General features: G+C 46.5%; 1 protein-coding gene across 1 annotated transcript in view; it reads right to left on the bottom strand.

The window, feature by feature from the left end:
- HMCN1 (hemicentin 1) overlaps positions 1–11218 on the bottom strand; it is a 195460-nt gene extending 184242 nt beyond the window's left edge. Inside the window, exon 1 of the mRNA XM_075422725.1 lies at positions 10969–11218. Coding sequence (XP_075278840.1) covers positions 10969–11218 — 250 coding nt within the window. The remainder of the gene's footprint in view (positions 1–10968) is intronic.
- Between the last annotated feature and the right edge of the window lie 7689 nt (positions 11219–18907).

Raw genomic sequence — 18907 nt, 5'->3', positions numbered from 1 at the left:
AGTCCCCAGCCGGTGCGGGAGCTGCCTGCAGAGGCGGCCTCTCAGCATCACTCCATTGTAGCTCAGCAGACCCTACCAGGGAAGCTCTTCCGTAGGGCTGAAGGTCTGGGGTCGGATCAGAACCAGGCAGGACATCACAGCATGGGCACAACCTCTTCCCCCATGTGAGCTAGACTCATCCGAGCACCCGGTATCCATATGGCAGGCTGAAAATCAGTATGAAACAAATCTCAGGGACTATTATCTGGACAGTCAGCCCCAGAGCAGGAAAAAGTCAGAAAGCTCTCATTTGGCTTCGTACCTCCTAAATTCAGGGCTCCAACTGAACTAACCTCTGCTTGCTCTGCAGACAGTGAAAGCAAATGAGACCTCCAAAGAGTATTTAAAAATTCACAAGCAACTAATTGCTCCCTAAAGGTGCCAGTTTCTCATTGCGAATTACAGAAGCAGCCTTTGGGTAGCTAGTCTCTCAGCTGAGGTTCTTCAGTGAAGTGCCTGCAGTGAAATGGCATTAATCCTGTCCTCAGCATCACAGCTTCACCTATCTTGACCGAACACAATCCCGATCCCCTTCAAGTGCTTCAGCAACCTGAAGTCATTGGGCTTCTCTGGCAAAAACAGGGAAAGGCTCAGCTCACTCTGTAGTTACCAAAGAACAGATTGCACATCATCTTCAACAGGCAACAAGAGAAGGTTAACCATGGACCCCATGGGGATATGCGTGACCTACGCCACTCTGATCCCACTTCAAAATGTAACGTTGCAAACTATCGGCATACAAAATGCAAGCCTTGGACCCAGCGCTCACCCAGCAACAACTGCGTAGCACGAATTCACAACAGGCATGACTGAAGGGTCTCATAAATCAGATCTGAGAGCAGCACACCTAAGACAGGAAATCCTAAACACTGGCAATAGTCATAAAAAATGAATTATATTCAACAATGTCATTGAGGGGTAAAACACATGCTCCCTGGCAGTAGTAAAGAAAGCTTATGAAGCAGCCAGCCCAGAGAACATTTCATTAAATCCATCCTATTTCTTCTAACAAAACTGTTGATTACCAAGGCATGGTGAGCTGATCAAGTAACACCATCAGCCTCTTTCAACAGAGAAATTGTTTTGCCATTTGCAAACTGAAAAACACATGTTCTCAATATTTTCTCTGATGTATGCGTCTCCTTCAAAACCAAAGTCCACAGCACATGCCAAAAATCAAACCATTGACTGGAAAATATATACCAACTGGCATCTGAGGGCTTTCTCTGTCTAAAGGGTCCCTCCTGGCATTCTTTAGGCCACATTCACAATCCATTAAGCACATGAAATATCTGCTCCTTTTCCATACTCCTTAATTCAGCTTATCCAGATCCTCAGCTGACTGAATTGAATCCACTCTGGTATAAATTCCAAGCAGCCTCCAATGCATACACAAAAAGCATAAAGCACGAGTCAGAAAAAGACTGCAGAGACACATACCTCAAGTCCACGCAGCGTAACGGAAACAGCTCTGAGGCTCCCAACAAGTTGGTACAGCAGGACGAGGAATGTCACAGACACGTAACAAAGCACCGACCCAACATAAACTCCTTTTGCTCGCTGTTGGTTAAGAAAAGTTCGAGCACAATTTGTACCAGCGAACGGAGTCCCACCGCTCCGTGCCCCCCTCCACAGCATCACGTACCCTCCGGCGGTTAGCGTGTGGCCCAGCTCCGCACCACACGCGACGCAGCTTTCAAAAGGCAGCCCAACCTGCCCTCGGGCCTGAGTCAAGCCAAGCTGGGACGGCTGGAGGGTAGCACAGCGCATGGAGAGAGGACTAAGGGTCACAGAGTCCCAGCTTCAGCAGCCTTCAGTTCTCGGGCTTTTCTCCCTTCATTCTCCTCCGAGAACTCCAGTTCTTCCCTCGGCAAAGGCACTCGCTGTTAACTCCCCACCACAGAAGGCACTGTTTTTCACAGCTATCTTCTAGCATTGCCACTTCCAAAGAGCAAGGGTGGCACTTCAAGAGGCAGATGTTCTCTGGTCAGCCTCCTGGTCAACTTCCCTCCGTAGATTTCAATGACAATTCATCTTACAGTGAACACTATTGCCTCAAGGGAGATAAAAATGCATAGAATATTTACGCCTATAAATTATATTTATTCATTTCATGACTCTGCATTCTCAGAAAACAACTGTTTTCTCCAGATGAGAAAGAAACAGAATACATCAATCCCAGGGAGGGACAGCTCAGTCATAGCTTAAAAGCACTTGAGGATCTGCATCAAATATCTATAAATCATTAGAAGTTTGACTTGTGGGCATTTAAACCAATTGAGTAGATGCATACATCATCAGAAATTTCTCTTTTCTTTCCACACCACCATAGAGCTCCCACATGAAGACTTGTAGCCAGTGTGGCCTACTGTTAAACAATTATTGCCACCAACAGGATCAACTGGGCTTCTATACCTGTCTGTGTGGAAACACCAGCTACTGAAACTTTTGAGAAATAAATTCAAAGCGGGGGGAGTAAGAGGGGAAGGAGCATGGGGGTAGTCAGAAGACTATCAGTTCAGCTCTACACTGTCAGTATTCACCTTCTCCCCACTGCTCCCCATTATCAGACTTCGCTACCTTAGATGAGAGCAATTATCGTTCCCCGCCTCACATGGAGGAGAAAGCACAGTCCGCAGCTTCCCAGGCAGACAGAGAATGCAGCTTCAACAGATCCTCCTTCCACACAGCGTTTCAGAGGGATTCAACCACATTCACTGCTTGGGGAATGCAGGACATGGTGAAATACGCTGGGCGGCCACTTTTTATCCAGGGCAAGGGTTCACTGTTTTTTCAGTTTGGCTGGCACCAAATAGATATTAAACTTTCTATCTAGATATAGATAGAAATAGCCAGCTAGATACAAGTTACCTATCTAGGTACAGACTTTCTGTTGTGTGACATCCCCCTGGAGATAGTTACAGCAGCAGAAATGCTGGGAAGGCAGAGACAGATTGTTTTGTGCAGCACAGCAGCAGCTGAAAGGCCAACCAGAGCTTCACACTGTCACTGGGGGGATGCGTGCCGCTTGTCAAATGTGCATTTTGTGATGTACACCTCGCTGTTCTCAGGGATGCCAGTGTAGAGGTGTAGGAGTGGCTTCTCCACAGGTTCAGCTCGCTGCCAATGACCTAAAGACACAGACGTATCTGGAGTGGAAGTTACAGACCCTACACACCACCCTGCCCTCCTCAGCAACGCGTGCGATCCTCCGGCAAAGCCTACATTTTGCAATCTACTAGTCTTCAGAAAATATAACAGTAGCAGGCGACACGAAGGAAAACCTACTATATTGGGAAGTTCAGGAGTTTTTCAGGTGCATGGAGAGAGAATGGTAATGTGAAGATTCCAAGGCAGCTGACAGAAAGCTCTCCCCTTAGAAACCACTCTATTCAGGAGTGAATTCAAAACTCTCTACAATTATTTGCCACATTGCTGCATACCTAAGGGTTGAGTTTGCACTGGCACTGTAATAACAGCTGCTATCTGAGACACAACACGTGAAGTACCCTCTATGTAAACACCAGAAGCTATAGAGAGAACCGGCGTACACTGCTAAACAGCAGGCCTCGTTTGCTAAACAACATCAGTAATAATTATTGTGACAGAATAACACTGGGATGCATTACTAACGAGCTACAGAGCTTTTAGTGTACTTGCCACCACTGGGAGGTGGGGACAGTACAGCAAAAGGGAACAAGTAATTTCTGCGTAAGTTCAGTAGGCAACAATTGCAAGCATAGCTTGAAATATAATTCATAACACAAAGCAGAAGAGAATGAAATATTTGAGGCATTATCACTTCTTTTCCTAAGGAAAATACAATCTCCATCGTATCTTCCAGCCAAAACAAGGATAAAAATCCTTTCCCTTCCAAAAAGAGAGTCTAGAATTGGAGAAAAAAAATAACATTGTGCGCACCTTCGCAGGCTGGACAGGCAGAGTTAAGACAGCAGAAACACAAATTGTAAGTGATGCTCTGGCAGACTTCTGGATGACATCACAACATTTTGGCTGCCTCAGATTTTTGGAGCTTCTGGCACTTGCAATACTGTCTTCTGTAATCTCTATATAAATGGCTACTTTCAGAAGGACCCCAGATAAATCCTTCCAGTGGATCAAGAAAACAGCCATGTAATCACATAGAACGGATTCCATACACACCAGAATGTCTCCGTTAAGGATGACAATAAGGTTTCAAAACACTTGTTTCATGTACGGTCAGTACAGTTATCACAGGAGTCTCAGAGATGGAAAATACCTGCAGGTGCTTTAGACTTCATCAAGTCAGAGTTGTTCGCTGCTATACAGTATCGGTGGTAGTCACTCAGCTGCCGACAGTAACAACAAAACTTAGTAACAACACCAGAGGCAGTATTTGAGCCTTCAGGAGACAAAGCGTTTGCTGCTGAAACTGGCACTGGTGAAATCACAAGTAACAGCAGCACTCCAACAGCTGCAGCAGAGAAGGCCAGGTTTAACAGTTCTTATGCCCAGTTCTGGTTATATGTGTGTTCAGACATACCAAGACAGCACTGAACGGTTGTAAATTGACATCGCGTCTCCCAAAATGTGAAAGAAAAACTCCAAACTTGGACGCACAGTCATTACTGCTGTCACTATATCTCCAGGGAAGTCCAAAATACACCAAACCCAAAAAATCTTACACATCCTTGGGTTTTTCAGATAGGATTGTCAGAAATTTCTCACACCAGCAAAGAACGCTACTCAAAGATCAGCTGTGACAACTTTAACCCGATATTCTGCGACGCAACAGTAAAACTACTGCACCAGAACAGGGAGATCAGACTTATTAAATTAGCACATTTTTTTCCCACTTTGGATTTTGGGAATAATACGAAACCCACTCAACTCTCAAAATAAGATGATTATTTGAATTAAGTGGAGAGAATAATTTTCTTTGCCCCTGACCTTACTCTTACCAAACAGAGCTGGAGCAACTCTTCTCCCTCCTTCCTATAAAAACTATGGGATTTTGATAAGTACCCAGTGTTTGCAACCCATGTGCCCATAGAAACTTTGTTAGCAAGATGTTTACTCCTCCTTGTCAACCTAATAATTGTCTAGTTCAAATATTAGACAGCTCTCAAACAGTTCTACCTTCTGAGGAAGGTAAGCAGACCCACTGAGTGTGGGCAGGAAGAGCTACTGCCCAAAGACAAGCAGACGTACCCAGAATCCATTAAGTCCTCAGTTCTGGATGGGCAGGGTTTCCCATTTCCAGCTCGCTGTGTGGTTTGCAGAATACGACAGACTGACCTGAGGTTTGACCGGGACACAGGCACACAGCAGCAACCCACTGAATCTTTCCCTTTCTTAAGCAAGGGACATACTGTAAAACACTGGCAACCTCCCTCCCCCCGCCTCTTCTCCAGCCCCTCTAGTTCCATCACAGTGTACTCCAAACTCAATTGAAAACCCCCCCAGTGCTGAACGTCACCCACTGAAGTCCCAAGGAAGTTTACACCACAGCATGGCTTCTAACAGCCCAGCTTCCAAGAAGTGCCGTTACTTACCCAGAAAGGCAATGATGCCGGCAGGTCTGCGCGATCCCCCCGAGTGAGAACTGCGAGGGAACGGCACGCCACAGCAGCTCCCAGACTGCCCTCATGCTGGCACACGCTACGCTTCTGTGGTGCTGGCAAACTCAGATTCCAGCACAAAATACCACATTTCCCTTACACCTGTCCTCCCTGCTCGGCAAACTACTGCCATAGTTTCTCTACAGCCACGTTCCTGGTTTTAGCAAAACTAATATCAAGTCTTGAAGCATTTCTTCCCCCACCCAAAGGAACCGGAGGAAATCCTGAAGACAATGCCTTTCTGCTTCAGGCTATACCAGAAGGACTGTTCAGCTTCTCCCGGATGGGAAAAGGTTTTGGACAACTGATTTATGTATGCTCGGCCTTTGCCTGAAAAGTTTAATAGACACCCATAAATCTGAGAGTAAAGCCTGAGGCCAAAGACCTCAAGTGACAGACGAATGCAAAAGGCTACGCGCACGGCAAGGCGCTGGAGACAAGCTCTTGGGAGAGGCGGGTGCCACAAACCTGCAACACTGGTTCCCTGTAGACATCGGGAAGGCTGGCCGAGCAGCCACTGCAGATGAATTAAAAACAGGAAGAATTTCAGCTCGGCAGGGGTGGAGGTTGCGTTGCTACGCTCAGAGGACAAGTCATTCTTCACCACTCACAAGTGTCTTTTTCAAGGCAGAAATTAACACGTCAGGGAAAGCTTATACTTCTCCGTTTCTGCACACGGCTTTCCCTCTCCCTTTAATATCCATTTGTATAACTGCAGTACTTGTTATATCTGGAAATATGAAAAATTCTAATTCCATTAATAGCCTATCTTTAATTACTTATGTTCCTCCTCTGGAAAAACCATTATTTCTTCTTCATTATAACTTCTAAAAAAAAAAAAAAAAACACAACCCTACTAAACCTGCAAAAGCCAAAGTTCTCAGACCTTTCATCTAACCTTCTGAACTTGTTCCAAGCTAGCACGTGGCTCAGCAGCCTAACCGTTGTCACGGGCACAGCACTGCAAGTCTGTTAAACACAGGAGACCCCAGGTTATAAAGTTAAACATAATTACGTGCCTTTACTCCACGATACAATCAGAGCTTTACCCTCTCAAAAAAAAAAAAAAAAAAAAAAGAGGAGTGGGATCAAGAAAAAAAAAAAAAAAATCGTATTTCTAGTTCTCCTACACATTTACTGTGTGACCCTAGGTGGATGACGTAAGTCCAATACTATTTTCCTATCTGAACAAAGCAGTGTTACGGTTTTGCCTTTCCTCACACAGGCAATGTGCTGCCTATCTCATTTGGAAGAAAAAGGGTTAGGAGATGCTCATGTCAGAGATTTGTAGACATGCAGAGTATTAGCAGGGAAATATCATCCTGTGTACTAGGAAGCCCAGAGGTTATATACTACCTTCATTTTTCTAGTAATTGGGATTAATTACTGAAGTTTGGTCTAGAAAATAGTCATTCACACTAAAGGAATGCTTCATTAAATCACAGAGAGTCAAAGTTCTTGCTGGTATAATTCCATTAGCTTTACAGAAAAAAAGCTAGGGATAAGTCTGTCCTCTTAGGCTTATTTTCCATTCCAAAATTCCTTAATGGCATAAATTAAAAATAGAAAAGATGGCCACAGATGTTAAATAACGACATTCTGAGTCCAATCCCATTTCCACAGGATACAATGGGAGTTAGTTAGTAGGAGATCAAGACCCACAACACGCAACTACAAAAGCATTTGCTGATCTTAAGCTTTAGCTCCAATTCAAAATTTTCCTGTGCCAACTCTTCTTAATTTGGGACATTTCCCCCCCTAGTTTTTCCACTGAACACAAGTCTGGCACGAGATTCCTTTGTCAACAGCCCTTTTCACTGTGATCATGTTTAGGCATTGGAAAAACCACAACAGAAAAATTCCTGCAATCTGTTAAAGTGTTGCACATGCTCACACATGAAGCGGAATCCAAAACAAAAGGCTTTTTCAAAATGGAGCTCTCGGCATACCACCAGACAGTACAGCGCTATCCGGACAGGAAACCCATTACAAACTTTTTCTGCAGGTCATAAGTCTGGGCTATGCCAAAACCCTCAGGTTTGATACTAAAAAATACACTTGTTCATTATGTGGTGTTTTGATAAAACAGTAAATCTGAGCAAAACACCATTGCAGTAGTCATAACACTACACTTCTAGCTACCATCAAAGACCACAATGCGTTGGCATATCGCAATGCAGCATTAACACGCAGCACTTTGTAACAGTGTAATCCAGCAGAACATAGGAGGATTTTTAAAGAACTCAAATTATTTCTAATTCAGATGTACCTTGTGTAATGTCAAGGACTCTTCCAAGACAGCTTCGTGTATGGTTTTGGCAAACACGCTCCCCTTGTCAACAGGTCTATCTTCGTGGCGCTTGGGAAGCATTTGAGCTGTTTCACTGATCAGCAATAACCAAGCAGTACTGCAAAGTCCATGACTGGGGCACTGCTCAGCACACACCGTGTAACATAAGTTGGGAAAACAACGGAGTTAAAAGCCAAATCCACACCAACTTCACACTGTAACTGCCTATCAGTAAACAGCGTGTCTGGATCGGGACAGCTTTATACAGAGAGAAGCTCCTTGGGGCTAAGGTCCAACCATATGTTGCACTCCTTAGAGTCCCATTTGCCTCATGGACCAGAGCACCTCACAAAAATGTGAAGAAAAAATTGTTAGTGGGGCAGCTACATATCAAGCTCTTTTTTTGAGAAAAAATCTCAGGCAAATAACAAGAGAACTTGGGAAAAAAATAATAATCTCATGCTCATCAATATAGTTGAGCAGTCTTCAGAGACAACACCACTAGGTAAATGAATTGGACGCTGTGAAATACAAGCCAAGCACTATTTTTGTTAGATTTTTGAGAAAAGTTACTTCTTTATAGACTGAAAAACACTCTGAAGAACTGGTCACAACAGTCTTTCCTGCATTTTCCTTCCAAGCACCTAGGCTTGGTCATCACCAGGTATAAAATACCAGATTATCAGCAGTCTCAACTGCTACATCTGTAAAATTTGAGACACTGCCCTGTGGTGTGTCCTTCAAACTCAAAGAAAGGCACAGAGCAAAAGGTTTCAGAAACTAAGACAAGATTAAGTTTAAAATGAGACATTTTCCACTTTCAAGCAGCTTTAGGACCTAACAAGCCATCCATCACTCTGAAAAGCCAGGCCCTCTCCGACTGCGCAGGGCAGCCGGACTGCCACATGCAGACACGTAACAGGATACACTAACGCACGTTCACCAGCAGCTCTTTGTTGTATAGGTCAGCTCTCCGCAGGTTTAAGTTTCACTTACTCTGCTGAATGAAATCTAACACTCGCCAAGGAAAGGGATCTCCTGTGGAAAGAGAGGGAATGGGGAGGAGGCAAAGAGGCAAGAAGTCTGTGAGGGGACAAAACGTGAACCAGGCAGAGGAAGGTGGCAGTGGATTTCTTGCTAGTGAGCCACATACACAGCAAGAAGGCGGTGGTAGAGCAAAGCACAATTAAAAGAATTGGTCTGTAGCAGAAACAAAGACCCTGGAGAGCCAGCGGGAGAAAGAGGGTCAGGGAGATGGGAGAAAAGGAATGAAAAGGAAAAAATGCGCAGAAGAAAAACTGTGTGAGGAAGAAAAAAAACGTGGGACAAGAAAGAAAAAAGTAGCTATTGAAACAAAGGATTTGAAAGTGTCCTGTGAGGAAAGCCAAGCATTGGAACTACCAGCGATATGAAAGCTGGAACTGCTTTCTACTGAGGACACACAAGAACAAAGGACCACCCACACAAGCCTGCAAACTCAGAGTGCACCACTCAAGATCATCTTCTTGCTCTCATGGTTGGTGTAGATGCCCAAGTCCTCTGAAAAAGAGAACTATTCATTCTTACAGCGAATCACTTTGGCAAGTAGAAAGGGAAGATGTATAAAGTGTGATCATGGAGATAAAATAAAAACAGAACACTCCCAACCCAGCATGGTGATTTTCTGCCCCATCCACGGAGAAAGAGCCCCAAGTAGAACTATCAGCTTGATTTTCCAATAGGATATAAAAGAGTTCTAGGCTCTACACTTGACCAAAATCTTTTCCTTCTTCCTTACTTCTGTGGCCTGATGCTTTTTAAGTCCCATATGCATTTGTTCCATAAAATAACAAAAAGGTAAAGAGGGGTGGGGGGGAAGTGACCCCAAAGGTAAAAACAGGAATGTATATGAACAGATTCTTTTGTGACAGAACACTCTGCTACCACAATGATGGACTATAAGAAAAAAAAATAGACAACCTATGCAAGCTTATGGATAATAAAACAACAAAATTTGCAAAGACAAGTTTTTGTCCAATTATCCAAGCATTTGGTTTAAAGTAACAATAGCAAACGCGTATCTTGTGGGCAGAAGTATCTTGACTGGGGGGAAAGGGAAGGAGTGTCTGTTTTCATTTGATGATGTCCCCGCAAAAAGCTGAACTCTTAAGAATTCACTCCTGGAATATCGTAGTCTGAGATATTCCACAGAAACTAGAACCAGAAATGTAATTTTCAGGAACTTTTTCCAACTCCTTGATCTTCTTCTCTTTATTTAAAGGGAGGTTTTACCGCATAGCGCAGCACACATCACCAGCCTGGGGCACCCTGTTCCTATTTCCTCTTCCAGCCACCAGAAGACATTTGACAAGGAAGGAGGAAGACAGCCAGAGCAAAGGGATAGAAGGGAATAGGAAACAGATGCTGGAAGAGAGGAATGGACAATGTAGAAGAATAAAGGTAGAATGAGGGAAAGAAACAAGAACCCAAACCAAAAACCGCACCAGCTCAAGTTTCTGGATCACTTCAGTGCACGTTTCCAGATGCTAATGCGTGACAGAAAGACTGGGGGGAAAGCGTAACTGTCTTACGGATATTCATCAGGGTGTTTCCATGGAAGGGCACTGGAAAAAGGAGCTTTCGTCACTGGTCTAGGTGTTCTGTACCAGGAGAGCGGGTCCCTGCGGCCCCTTCAGCTCCCATCAGGATTGATCCCCTCACCCGCGCTGAGGAGCGCACAGCGCGCTCACAGCCCAGCGCAGCCCGCGGGCTGCCGGCACCTGCCCGCACCGAGCCGCGCTCCCGAAGCCTCCCGGCCCCGGCGGCTCTGCCGGCACCCGCCCGCACCGAGCCCGCACCGAGCCGGGCTCTCAAACCCTCCCGGCCCCACCGGCTCTGCCGACACCTGCCCGCACTGAGCCCGCACCGAGCCAGGCTCCCAACGCCCCCCGGCCCCGGCGGCTCACGGCAGCGCAGGGCGCCAGGACACGGCGGCTCCGGCCCCCCTGAGGCGCGGGGACCCGGCCCGCCACCGCAGCCCGCCCGCAGCCTCCCCACCTGGGTCGTGGAAAGGCACCAGCGCGAAGTTGTACAGCGGCCTCTTGGGTCTTTTCAGGGACGTTTCCAGGATCTTGGACGCGCCCTCGATGACCTGCACCAGGTCGTCGTACATGGAGCCGGTCACATCAAAGACGAACGCCAGGGTGGAGGCTCCCTCCGGCACCGCCTCGCCGCCTGGCTGGGGCGCAGCGCGGGGGCACAGGGCGAGCAGCAGCACCGCGCCCAGACCCGCTCCCCACAGAGCCATCTCCTGCGCCAGCAGAGAACGGCGCCCGCAACGCGCGGGGCGGGGCACAGACCGGCGCCCACCGCCCGCTCCCCTCAGCGCCGAGGGCAGGAAGCGCCGCAGCTTTTGTCTGCGCGCCGCTGCGGCCCCGCTCCGCCTTCCTTATCGGGCAGGGCTGGGGCAGCGCCGCCCCGAGGGAGAGGGCAGAGCCCCGGCCATGCTGCGGGAGATGGTGATGATGATGATGATGATGATGATGATGATGATGATGATGATGATGATGATGATGCCGCTGCTGCCGCCGCTGCTCCTGCTGCCGGCGCGGCTGGCGCTGGGGCCGCCGCCGCAGGAGCCCCGGCCGCGGGCTGAGGCGGTGCCCGCCCCGGCCCCGCCTCCCGCGGCCCTGCCCTCACCTCAGGGCCCCCTCCCTCCCGCGGCGGCCGGCAGCGGGGCCGCCCCTCGCACCTGGCCGCCTCCCCGCACCGCCCCGCGCCGCACCGCCCGCCGCGGACCGCGCTCCGTGCCCGCAGCTGCCGGGGGGGCGAGGCCGGCGGTGCCGCTTCCTGGCTCACGCCGGGAGGGCAGACGGGCGTGATCACCGTGGTATTGTTAGAAAGGCGGGAGAGGAGGCGAGAGCGCTGCCCTGCTGCTCCGCTCGCCTCGGAGGCTTCCCCAGGCCCTGCTGCCTCGGCTCCTGCCAACCCTTCTCGCGGTGACTGGGGGCCAAGACCCGACGGCGGCTCCAGGCAGCGGCAGCCGCTGGTGCGAGGAGGAGACTGGACAGCGATGAGGAGCCAGTGGTGTGACCCCACGCCGGCAACGGCAGGGACCGCAGGCTGTGCATGGCGGGGCTCCTCCGTCCTCTGAGGACGCAGCTGCGTCCCAGCAGGCGCACACATAAATACCTGCCAGAAGCCGATCCCCGGCGGGCGCCCCAGCGCCTCGCCCGGGTGCTGCAGCAGAGCCAGGCCCAGTCCCTGCCGCGGCGGCTGGCCGCGGTGCCGCCATCGCACGGCTGGCCTTCCCACCCCACCGGCGTCCCGCGCGGCACTGAGCATCGCGACGCCGTCGTCTCGGCACCGCGCGGGAGGGAAGGCGCCTGCTGGGTGTCCCGCGGGGTGGGCGAGGCGCGAGGCGCACAGCTCAGAGAGGTGGAGCGGGAGGCACCTCGTTAGTTTCCCTCCTTATTTCACTAATCCTAAAAGTGGTGCTAAAACTGCGCGCTCAAAGCCATCATATTGCAACTGGAAAATTAATCACGAAGAGACATTGTTATCCTAATCAAGTTATAAGCTTGGAATTGAATTATAAAAAACAGATGTTTACATTCTTTCTCCCCTTCAGCACTGATGTCATGAGGAGGAAGCACATAAGCAGAGCTGTGCAAAGCACTCGCAATAAAACCCCAAGCCACGGAAAACTTGCCTCATCTGTAACGCCGCTAGCAGAAAACTCGGACCAGGTTTGTCAAAAATATTCACAAATCTTGTAAGTGGAGATGCATTCGAGCCATGAACTAGGAACACATATTTTGAACACCCTGGAGACAGGCAGCACTTGGACTTAAGGATTTCCTTCGGCCCTTTATGTGAAGATGAATTCCTGTTACACTTTTCCTCACAGAGAAAGCCATCATGTTCTTTCTGTGTTAGATTATTTCTCATTTAGAAGTAAACAAGCTAGAAAAAACCTGGTGCATCTCTGTGAAAAAATAACCCCCTTGGACACATAGTGCTGCGTCTCTAAAAAAATGGTCATTTAACATGGGTTTTAAAGTGCAACATAAAGAAAAATCTTTATTTCGTAACAGTGGAAACGGATATTTATTTTGGTTGCCTAACACTTTCCACTATAAAATCCCCTCGAAGCTTGGAAGATCTAACGCTATTATTCACAGCAGGCCTTTGAAATTTGCAGGAAGAAAGCCCCGCAGCAAAGAGGAACGATTCTTTTTCTTTTCTCCAATAAAATTATTTTCATAGTTTGCCAAAGAATCATCTATTAAAAAAAAAAAAATTCCCCGTGTTCCTTCTGACCCACTCTACAGTGCAGCTGAGAGCACGCCAGCACAATAACGAAGCACGAGCCACGCGAGGTCAGGCGGGTGCCACCGCCGACGCGCGCTGCAGCAGAAAGCCCTGGGGATCCCTGGGGTGGGGGGCCGGGGCACGCTCTGGGCAGACCCCGCTGCGGCACCGCTTCCGGCCGAGTCGCCGCGTCTCTTTTGGATGGGCAGATGCTCCAGCTGCCGGCGACACCTGCTCCCTAACTCCGAGCGTTCGTGCCTTCACCTTGATGTTCTTCTCGTGCCTGTTTTGGGGCTGGAGTTTGGTGCGCTGTTCGTGTGCTTTGGGAGCACAGAAGAATTCAACAGATGTGGACCTGATTGTCTAACTCCTTCCCACCACAGCCGTACGCTGCCACGCTGAGTGCGAGCAAGGCGTTACCCGTCCAGACTAGGTGACCTTCAAGGGTCCCTTCCAGCCCACACCATCCTATGATTCTATGGCTAGATATTTATCCTGGGTAGCTGTAAATTATTAGAAAGAGTTAAGTCATTTAACTCCTTCTCCTTTCCTAGCTTGTCTCAAGGATAAAATGCATAAAATTTGCATTGTGTGGAAAAAATATGCTTGTTTAGAAGACAGGGAAGGAAATCAAGCACTTTTCACCCTTTGGGCTTGTGTCTGAATCTGCTCCATTTTGTAATCTGCAGCTAAAAACTGCCACTATCCAGTGGCTGCTAATGAGGAGAGAGTGCCGGTTTCAGTCCCGTGCATGGCAAACGAGCATCCACTGCAAACCCTGAAGTTTCCGTCTGAAGCAGAACGTCACAATGATTGTTTTTAAAGCTGATGCTACTCTCTAATTACAAAGCAAACTGCCGATACGAAAACAGATGCTGCTCCTGGGATCCCGTGGACCCCTCTCAGCAGGCTGCATCTCCCAGAGCTCTTTCTCACGACACCTCTTCTCTGGTCAGCAGACTCTGCACGTATACCAGATACTCTGCACTGTTTTGTCACAGACGTTAGACAATATTTTCTTTCTCTGGAACTCTGCACACATTTAAAGCTTTTATTCCCTCTGCTCCTCAAAGTCCTGTCCCTCCTTTTTTCTTTTTTTTTTTTTGTTTGAACTTGATTGATTGTTTGTGAAAAGGAGGGAATCATTGCTGTTTGTTTTGGGCTTTGGCTCTCTCTGGGAGAAGTGTGCGTATCGTATAGTAAGATCTCTCCAGAGAGAGTGTTTTCTTAGCCAGCCTTTAGTCCTGTCTTTGTATTTTGTGTGTACACACACTCAGGTCCTGCGTATGAGAGGTACAACTTTGTATTTATCAAAGCCATTCACTACTCTGAAACTGAAAATAACGTTCTGGGTCTCAAATTCTGTGCTTTGAAGTAGCGTGCTGGCAGAACCCATGCTGCTGTTGGGAAGGATGGGGTTAAAATGCCATCCTAGAAGAGGAACGCTGTAACAGGAATTAGCAGGTATGCCAAGGAGCCCGAAACCAGGTAAGGCAGCTCACTAGAGCTGCTGCTAACAGCTCTGCAAGGAAAGACAAACAAGGAGCAGAGACGAGAAAGGACTGATCGATTAATCTGTGGTTATACGGGGCAAAATCGTCACATTCACCTACAAAGGCCATGAAAAGAACAGCACTGCTTTGGGGGGCAGATTCTGTCACGTGAATGCCCCTATATGACGAGGATTCAAGCTCCAAAGTGACCAAGTAAACACTGACCCTTTTCCAGCCAGGGACTTGTATTTTTTCAGCCACGCAGCTGGTCTCCCATTCACACAGCGTGCTTTTAGGACTCTTCTCGTCTTTGCTCTCTGACCAAGGCACGTTGCCTGTCACAGTTCAAAGCTCTTCTGCAGACAGAACAGGACAGCCTTCATACCCAATCAGCCTGACGCCTCTCAGTGCTTTACTCACAGAAGATTCACATCCTCCTGTGATATGTGTTACCTTTGCCCACAACACAAAACCTACGACTTCATATGAAAATGGCACGTGTGTAACTTCTGTCAGACTTCTGCCTTCTGAATCTCCAGAGGGGTCAGACACTGGAAGTTTTGTCCCAGATCCGTATGACTAGAAACCACATGCTTATGCTAAGAAAACGAACCCTGGGATTCTAGCATGACCACCTCTCTGTAGGAATTGACGCTTTTGTTAGATAATCCAGATTCTGAAGAACTGCAAGTTACCGATCTCCACTTTTCCAAAAGGTTTCTTTGAATCTGCAGTCAAGGTATGGGTTATATTCCCTACTCCCACCCTTCAGGTGTCAGCGTAAACGAAAAGCTGGACCCAGAATTGGATTTTTAACTGTTCACACCTGCAGTGTCTGGCTGAATTCGAACCATCCGGCAGCTTACAGTTACCGCTTCCTTTTTAAACTGTCTGCGCCATGAGCCCGGAGATGCTGGCATTTTTCATGGCTTTGGCAATTAATGTTTTACAGCAAAATCAGAGCAGACAGGTGAATGCTAGCAATTTTATGTGTCCTGCAAACATTTCTAGATGACAGACAGCTTTTAATGTAAAGGTTGTAAAAATTAGACATTTTTAAGATGTCGTGTGTTTTACACTGCAAAGAACCCGCAAGTCCCACAGAGATAATCTGTTGCCATTTTCAATGTCCCTTCTCCGCTCTGCAGAAGTTTGCTTAAATATAAATGTCAGTTTGATTCACAGTTTGACACGTTTCAGAGCATCACATAACAGTGAAAAAGAGCTAGACACAAGCAGTAAGTAGCTGTAGCAACTGGAGCGGTTTGTTTAATAAACCATGTGCCTGAGCCAAGAGACCCTTTCACCCTGCTATAGCACTGAATCATCTCTCATCCGCAAGATGAAATCACTTTGCTTTTGGTTATAAAACATTTGTTTTATAGAACAGGTCATCCTGTGATCATGACACAGAAGTAAAAGTCAGGAGCCAGAAGTTTTGTTTCTGGCTCAGAAGCAGACTTGCTGCCTTTATTAATACAATCATGTATCGAGACCAGGACCAAGTTAGGACCTGCTCTGCGACTTCCTTGCTGTCTTGGCAAAAAAAAAAAGCAGATAAAATCATGGGTGGAAAAGAGACAAATGAGAAGTACGGGACCTGTACCTACTGGACAAGGCACTTGTGATCTCTTCATCGACCTTTACTCTCCACGTTATAGCCTAAGCACTTCTGAGCACAAAGGACAAATGCATTTCTCATCAACGTGTCCTTACAAAATCTGTAGCCTTGAGCTCCATAGTTCCCATCAAATAAACAAGGAATGAAAGCAGAAAGGACTAAATGACTCGCTGAAAGGCAAACAGGAAATCTGTAGCAGAAATAGTGAGGGACACAGACCTAAATTTCACCTCGCTTAAGATCATTATTCTCCTTCCTCTGTACCTCGAGATTCTTTCGCACTAAAAGAGGATTATGCATCTCTTTCTGCCCTGAATGTTCATAGGGAGGGAAACACCAGCAAAATACAAACCACCTGTTATTTGCTGTGGAGATAGCCTTGAAAGTGAAAATAGTCTGTATTGCAGAAAAATTTTTCAATTGCAGTCTTGCTAGTCTCTTTGAAAAGGTTTTATAGCTTAGCTTCTACCGCTGACTAAATTTTTCCTTATTATTCGCAAGATGTTTTGTTGGCATTCTCTTGACTGAAAAGAACCCATACTCACAATCACTTCTGGTTTTTAATTGCAGTCTAAATGTTGCCAGTTTTAGAAAGATCTACACCATGTTTGAATGGCTGCTAAGGAGTGTACTTCTTTTTAATCTATGTCAGAGTGCTATTTCAAGATAACGACTACCTAATGAGCAAGCTAATATATTTTATTATGAAAACAACGGGAGTAGTATCCTACACTGAAAGTGAAAGAACAACCTTGCTATAAAGGTCATTTTTCAAGCTTAGCTCCATGAAGCTCAGTAAATCCTCTGCTTGAATTTTTTCATTTCTGCACACAAGCAATACACGCTAATTATCCACAAATCAGAACTATTTTTACCCACAGTCGTGCAATCATGCAAACCTGACTTGTGGCCATATGTTAAATGTGGTGCATGAGGCAATGTGGGCTTCATCACATCAAAAAGGTGCGTATCTCCACTGACCATAAATGTCCACACCCTGCCTAGGCACCCTAAGCTCCCTTTCCAGTCCACGGAGATCAGATCAATACAACGAATGGCCAGCTAGGCCTTAATTTAGTGACAATAAAGGGGGTCAGAGGTGAGCAGCTCAAACAGAGCATCTGTGCAGCAGATACCTACGTCTAGCCCCGGGGTGGTGAATGCCACCGATACAGTAACGGTCCTATGCAGCCGTGTGTGTCCCTGCTGCTCTACTCCCAGATCTCTTCTGAGTTTTAATCTACACTTTTGAGTCAGGATTTTAGAAAGGATCTTTTACAAGATTTTCCCAAGTCAGGTTTCCATAAAGCAGTACCAGATTGTTTCACTGTAAGAGACAGCAGAGACTCCCAGAGCAGAGGTACGCAACGCAATACAGTACAGATCTCCCGTATCAATGAGGAGAATCACTGTCACCCACGTGATTTCTCCAAGAAATACCCACGTATGTACATTAAATTGCACTCACAAACCTTCCATCAAATTACATGTATACAAAACTGGATGTACAGACTTAACAAAATGGAGAAGATCATGTTACAACTCTCACCACTCAAGTAATTGCCTGTTGGACGTAGGAATTTTTGCAAAACTGCAGCATTATTATAAAGGTATTCTAAAAACTTAATCATTGAAAATTATCATATTTTCAAGAATTTCAAGATATTCTATCGGCCAAGACAGGAGTTTCAACAGAGTTTACAAACAAGCTCGCTGTAATATGAAAATAACTGTGGGAAGTTTAGGTTGAGCTTCAAGAATGCTATCTCCCTCTACTGGTACGTTGGAATGAAATGTTTTGAAGATGGATTGCAAAAAGTATGGATTTTTGTTCTTATTTTTGATAGAGAAAATAATATTAAATTATATTTTTCAACGCTAAGGTTGAAAACAACCTTAAAATATAAGCAGAATTCCATGCAACCACACATGGACGTCATCCCTACATCCAAATGTTTTGCACACACCATTTACACCAGCCTTTTCTACAGGAATGGTTTGCTGGAAAGTGAATTTAGCTGCACAGAGAGATTCTAGTGATATGAGAATTCAAAAAGCAAGTGTACTTTTTACATTTTGGAAATCAAAACAGATTTCTTCAGAGCATATTTTTTCAAAACTGGCCCAGAAATGATACACTTGTGTAATCAATTTGACCCGAGAAAATCTAGCATCTGTTCGTAGTTTTATGTTGTATCATTATTACTTTTGAGTTATTTTACTTTTCGACTTTTGAAACTCTGAAAATCATTAAAACTTCCCTCACTTTCTGCAAACAGCGACTTTCAGCATGAAGAACTGCTCTCGATTATCTCAATACTAGAAGCAAGTCATACGCGTTGCAGAAGAATATCTGAGTTTCGGCATCTGATGCAGTTCTAACAGAACTAGTCTAGCCGTATACCTCTGCAATCTCGTATCTTGCAGGTGAGCAGCAATATTTCCTGGCTGACAACCAGAATAAGCTCCCGAAAGAAGAGGCTATTACTTCAGGTATCCTAATCCTCTGCTACACAGGGCAGCTGCATTGTCACTTTGGCCCACAGACTCCAGGCTGTTTTGGAGTCAG

The sequence above is a fragment of the Opisthocomus hoazin genome, chromosome 6 (genome assembly GCF_030867145.1).
Source record: "Opisthocomus hoazin isolate bOpiHoa1 chromosome 6, bOpiHoa1.hap1, whole genome shotgun sequence".
NCBI lineage: Eukaryota > Metazoa > Chordata > Aves > Opisthocomiformes > Opisthocomidae > Opisthocomus > Opisthocomus hoazin.
Note: the sequence above shows the minus strand (reverse complement) of the source record. Positions and strands in the feature narration are given on the sequence as shown.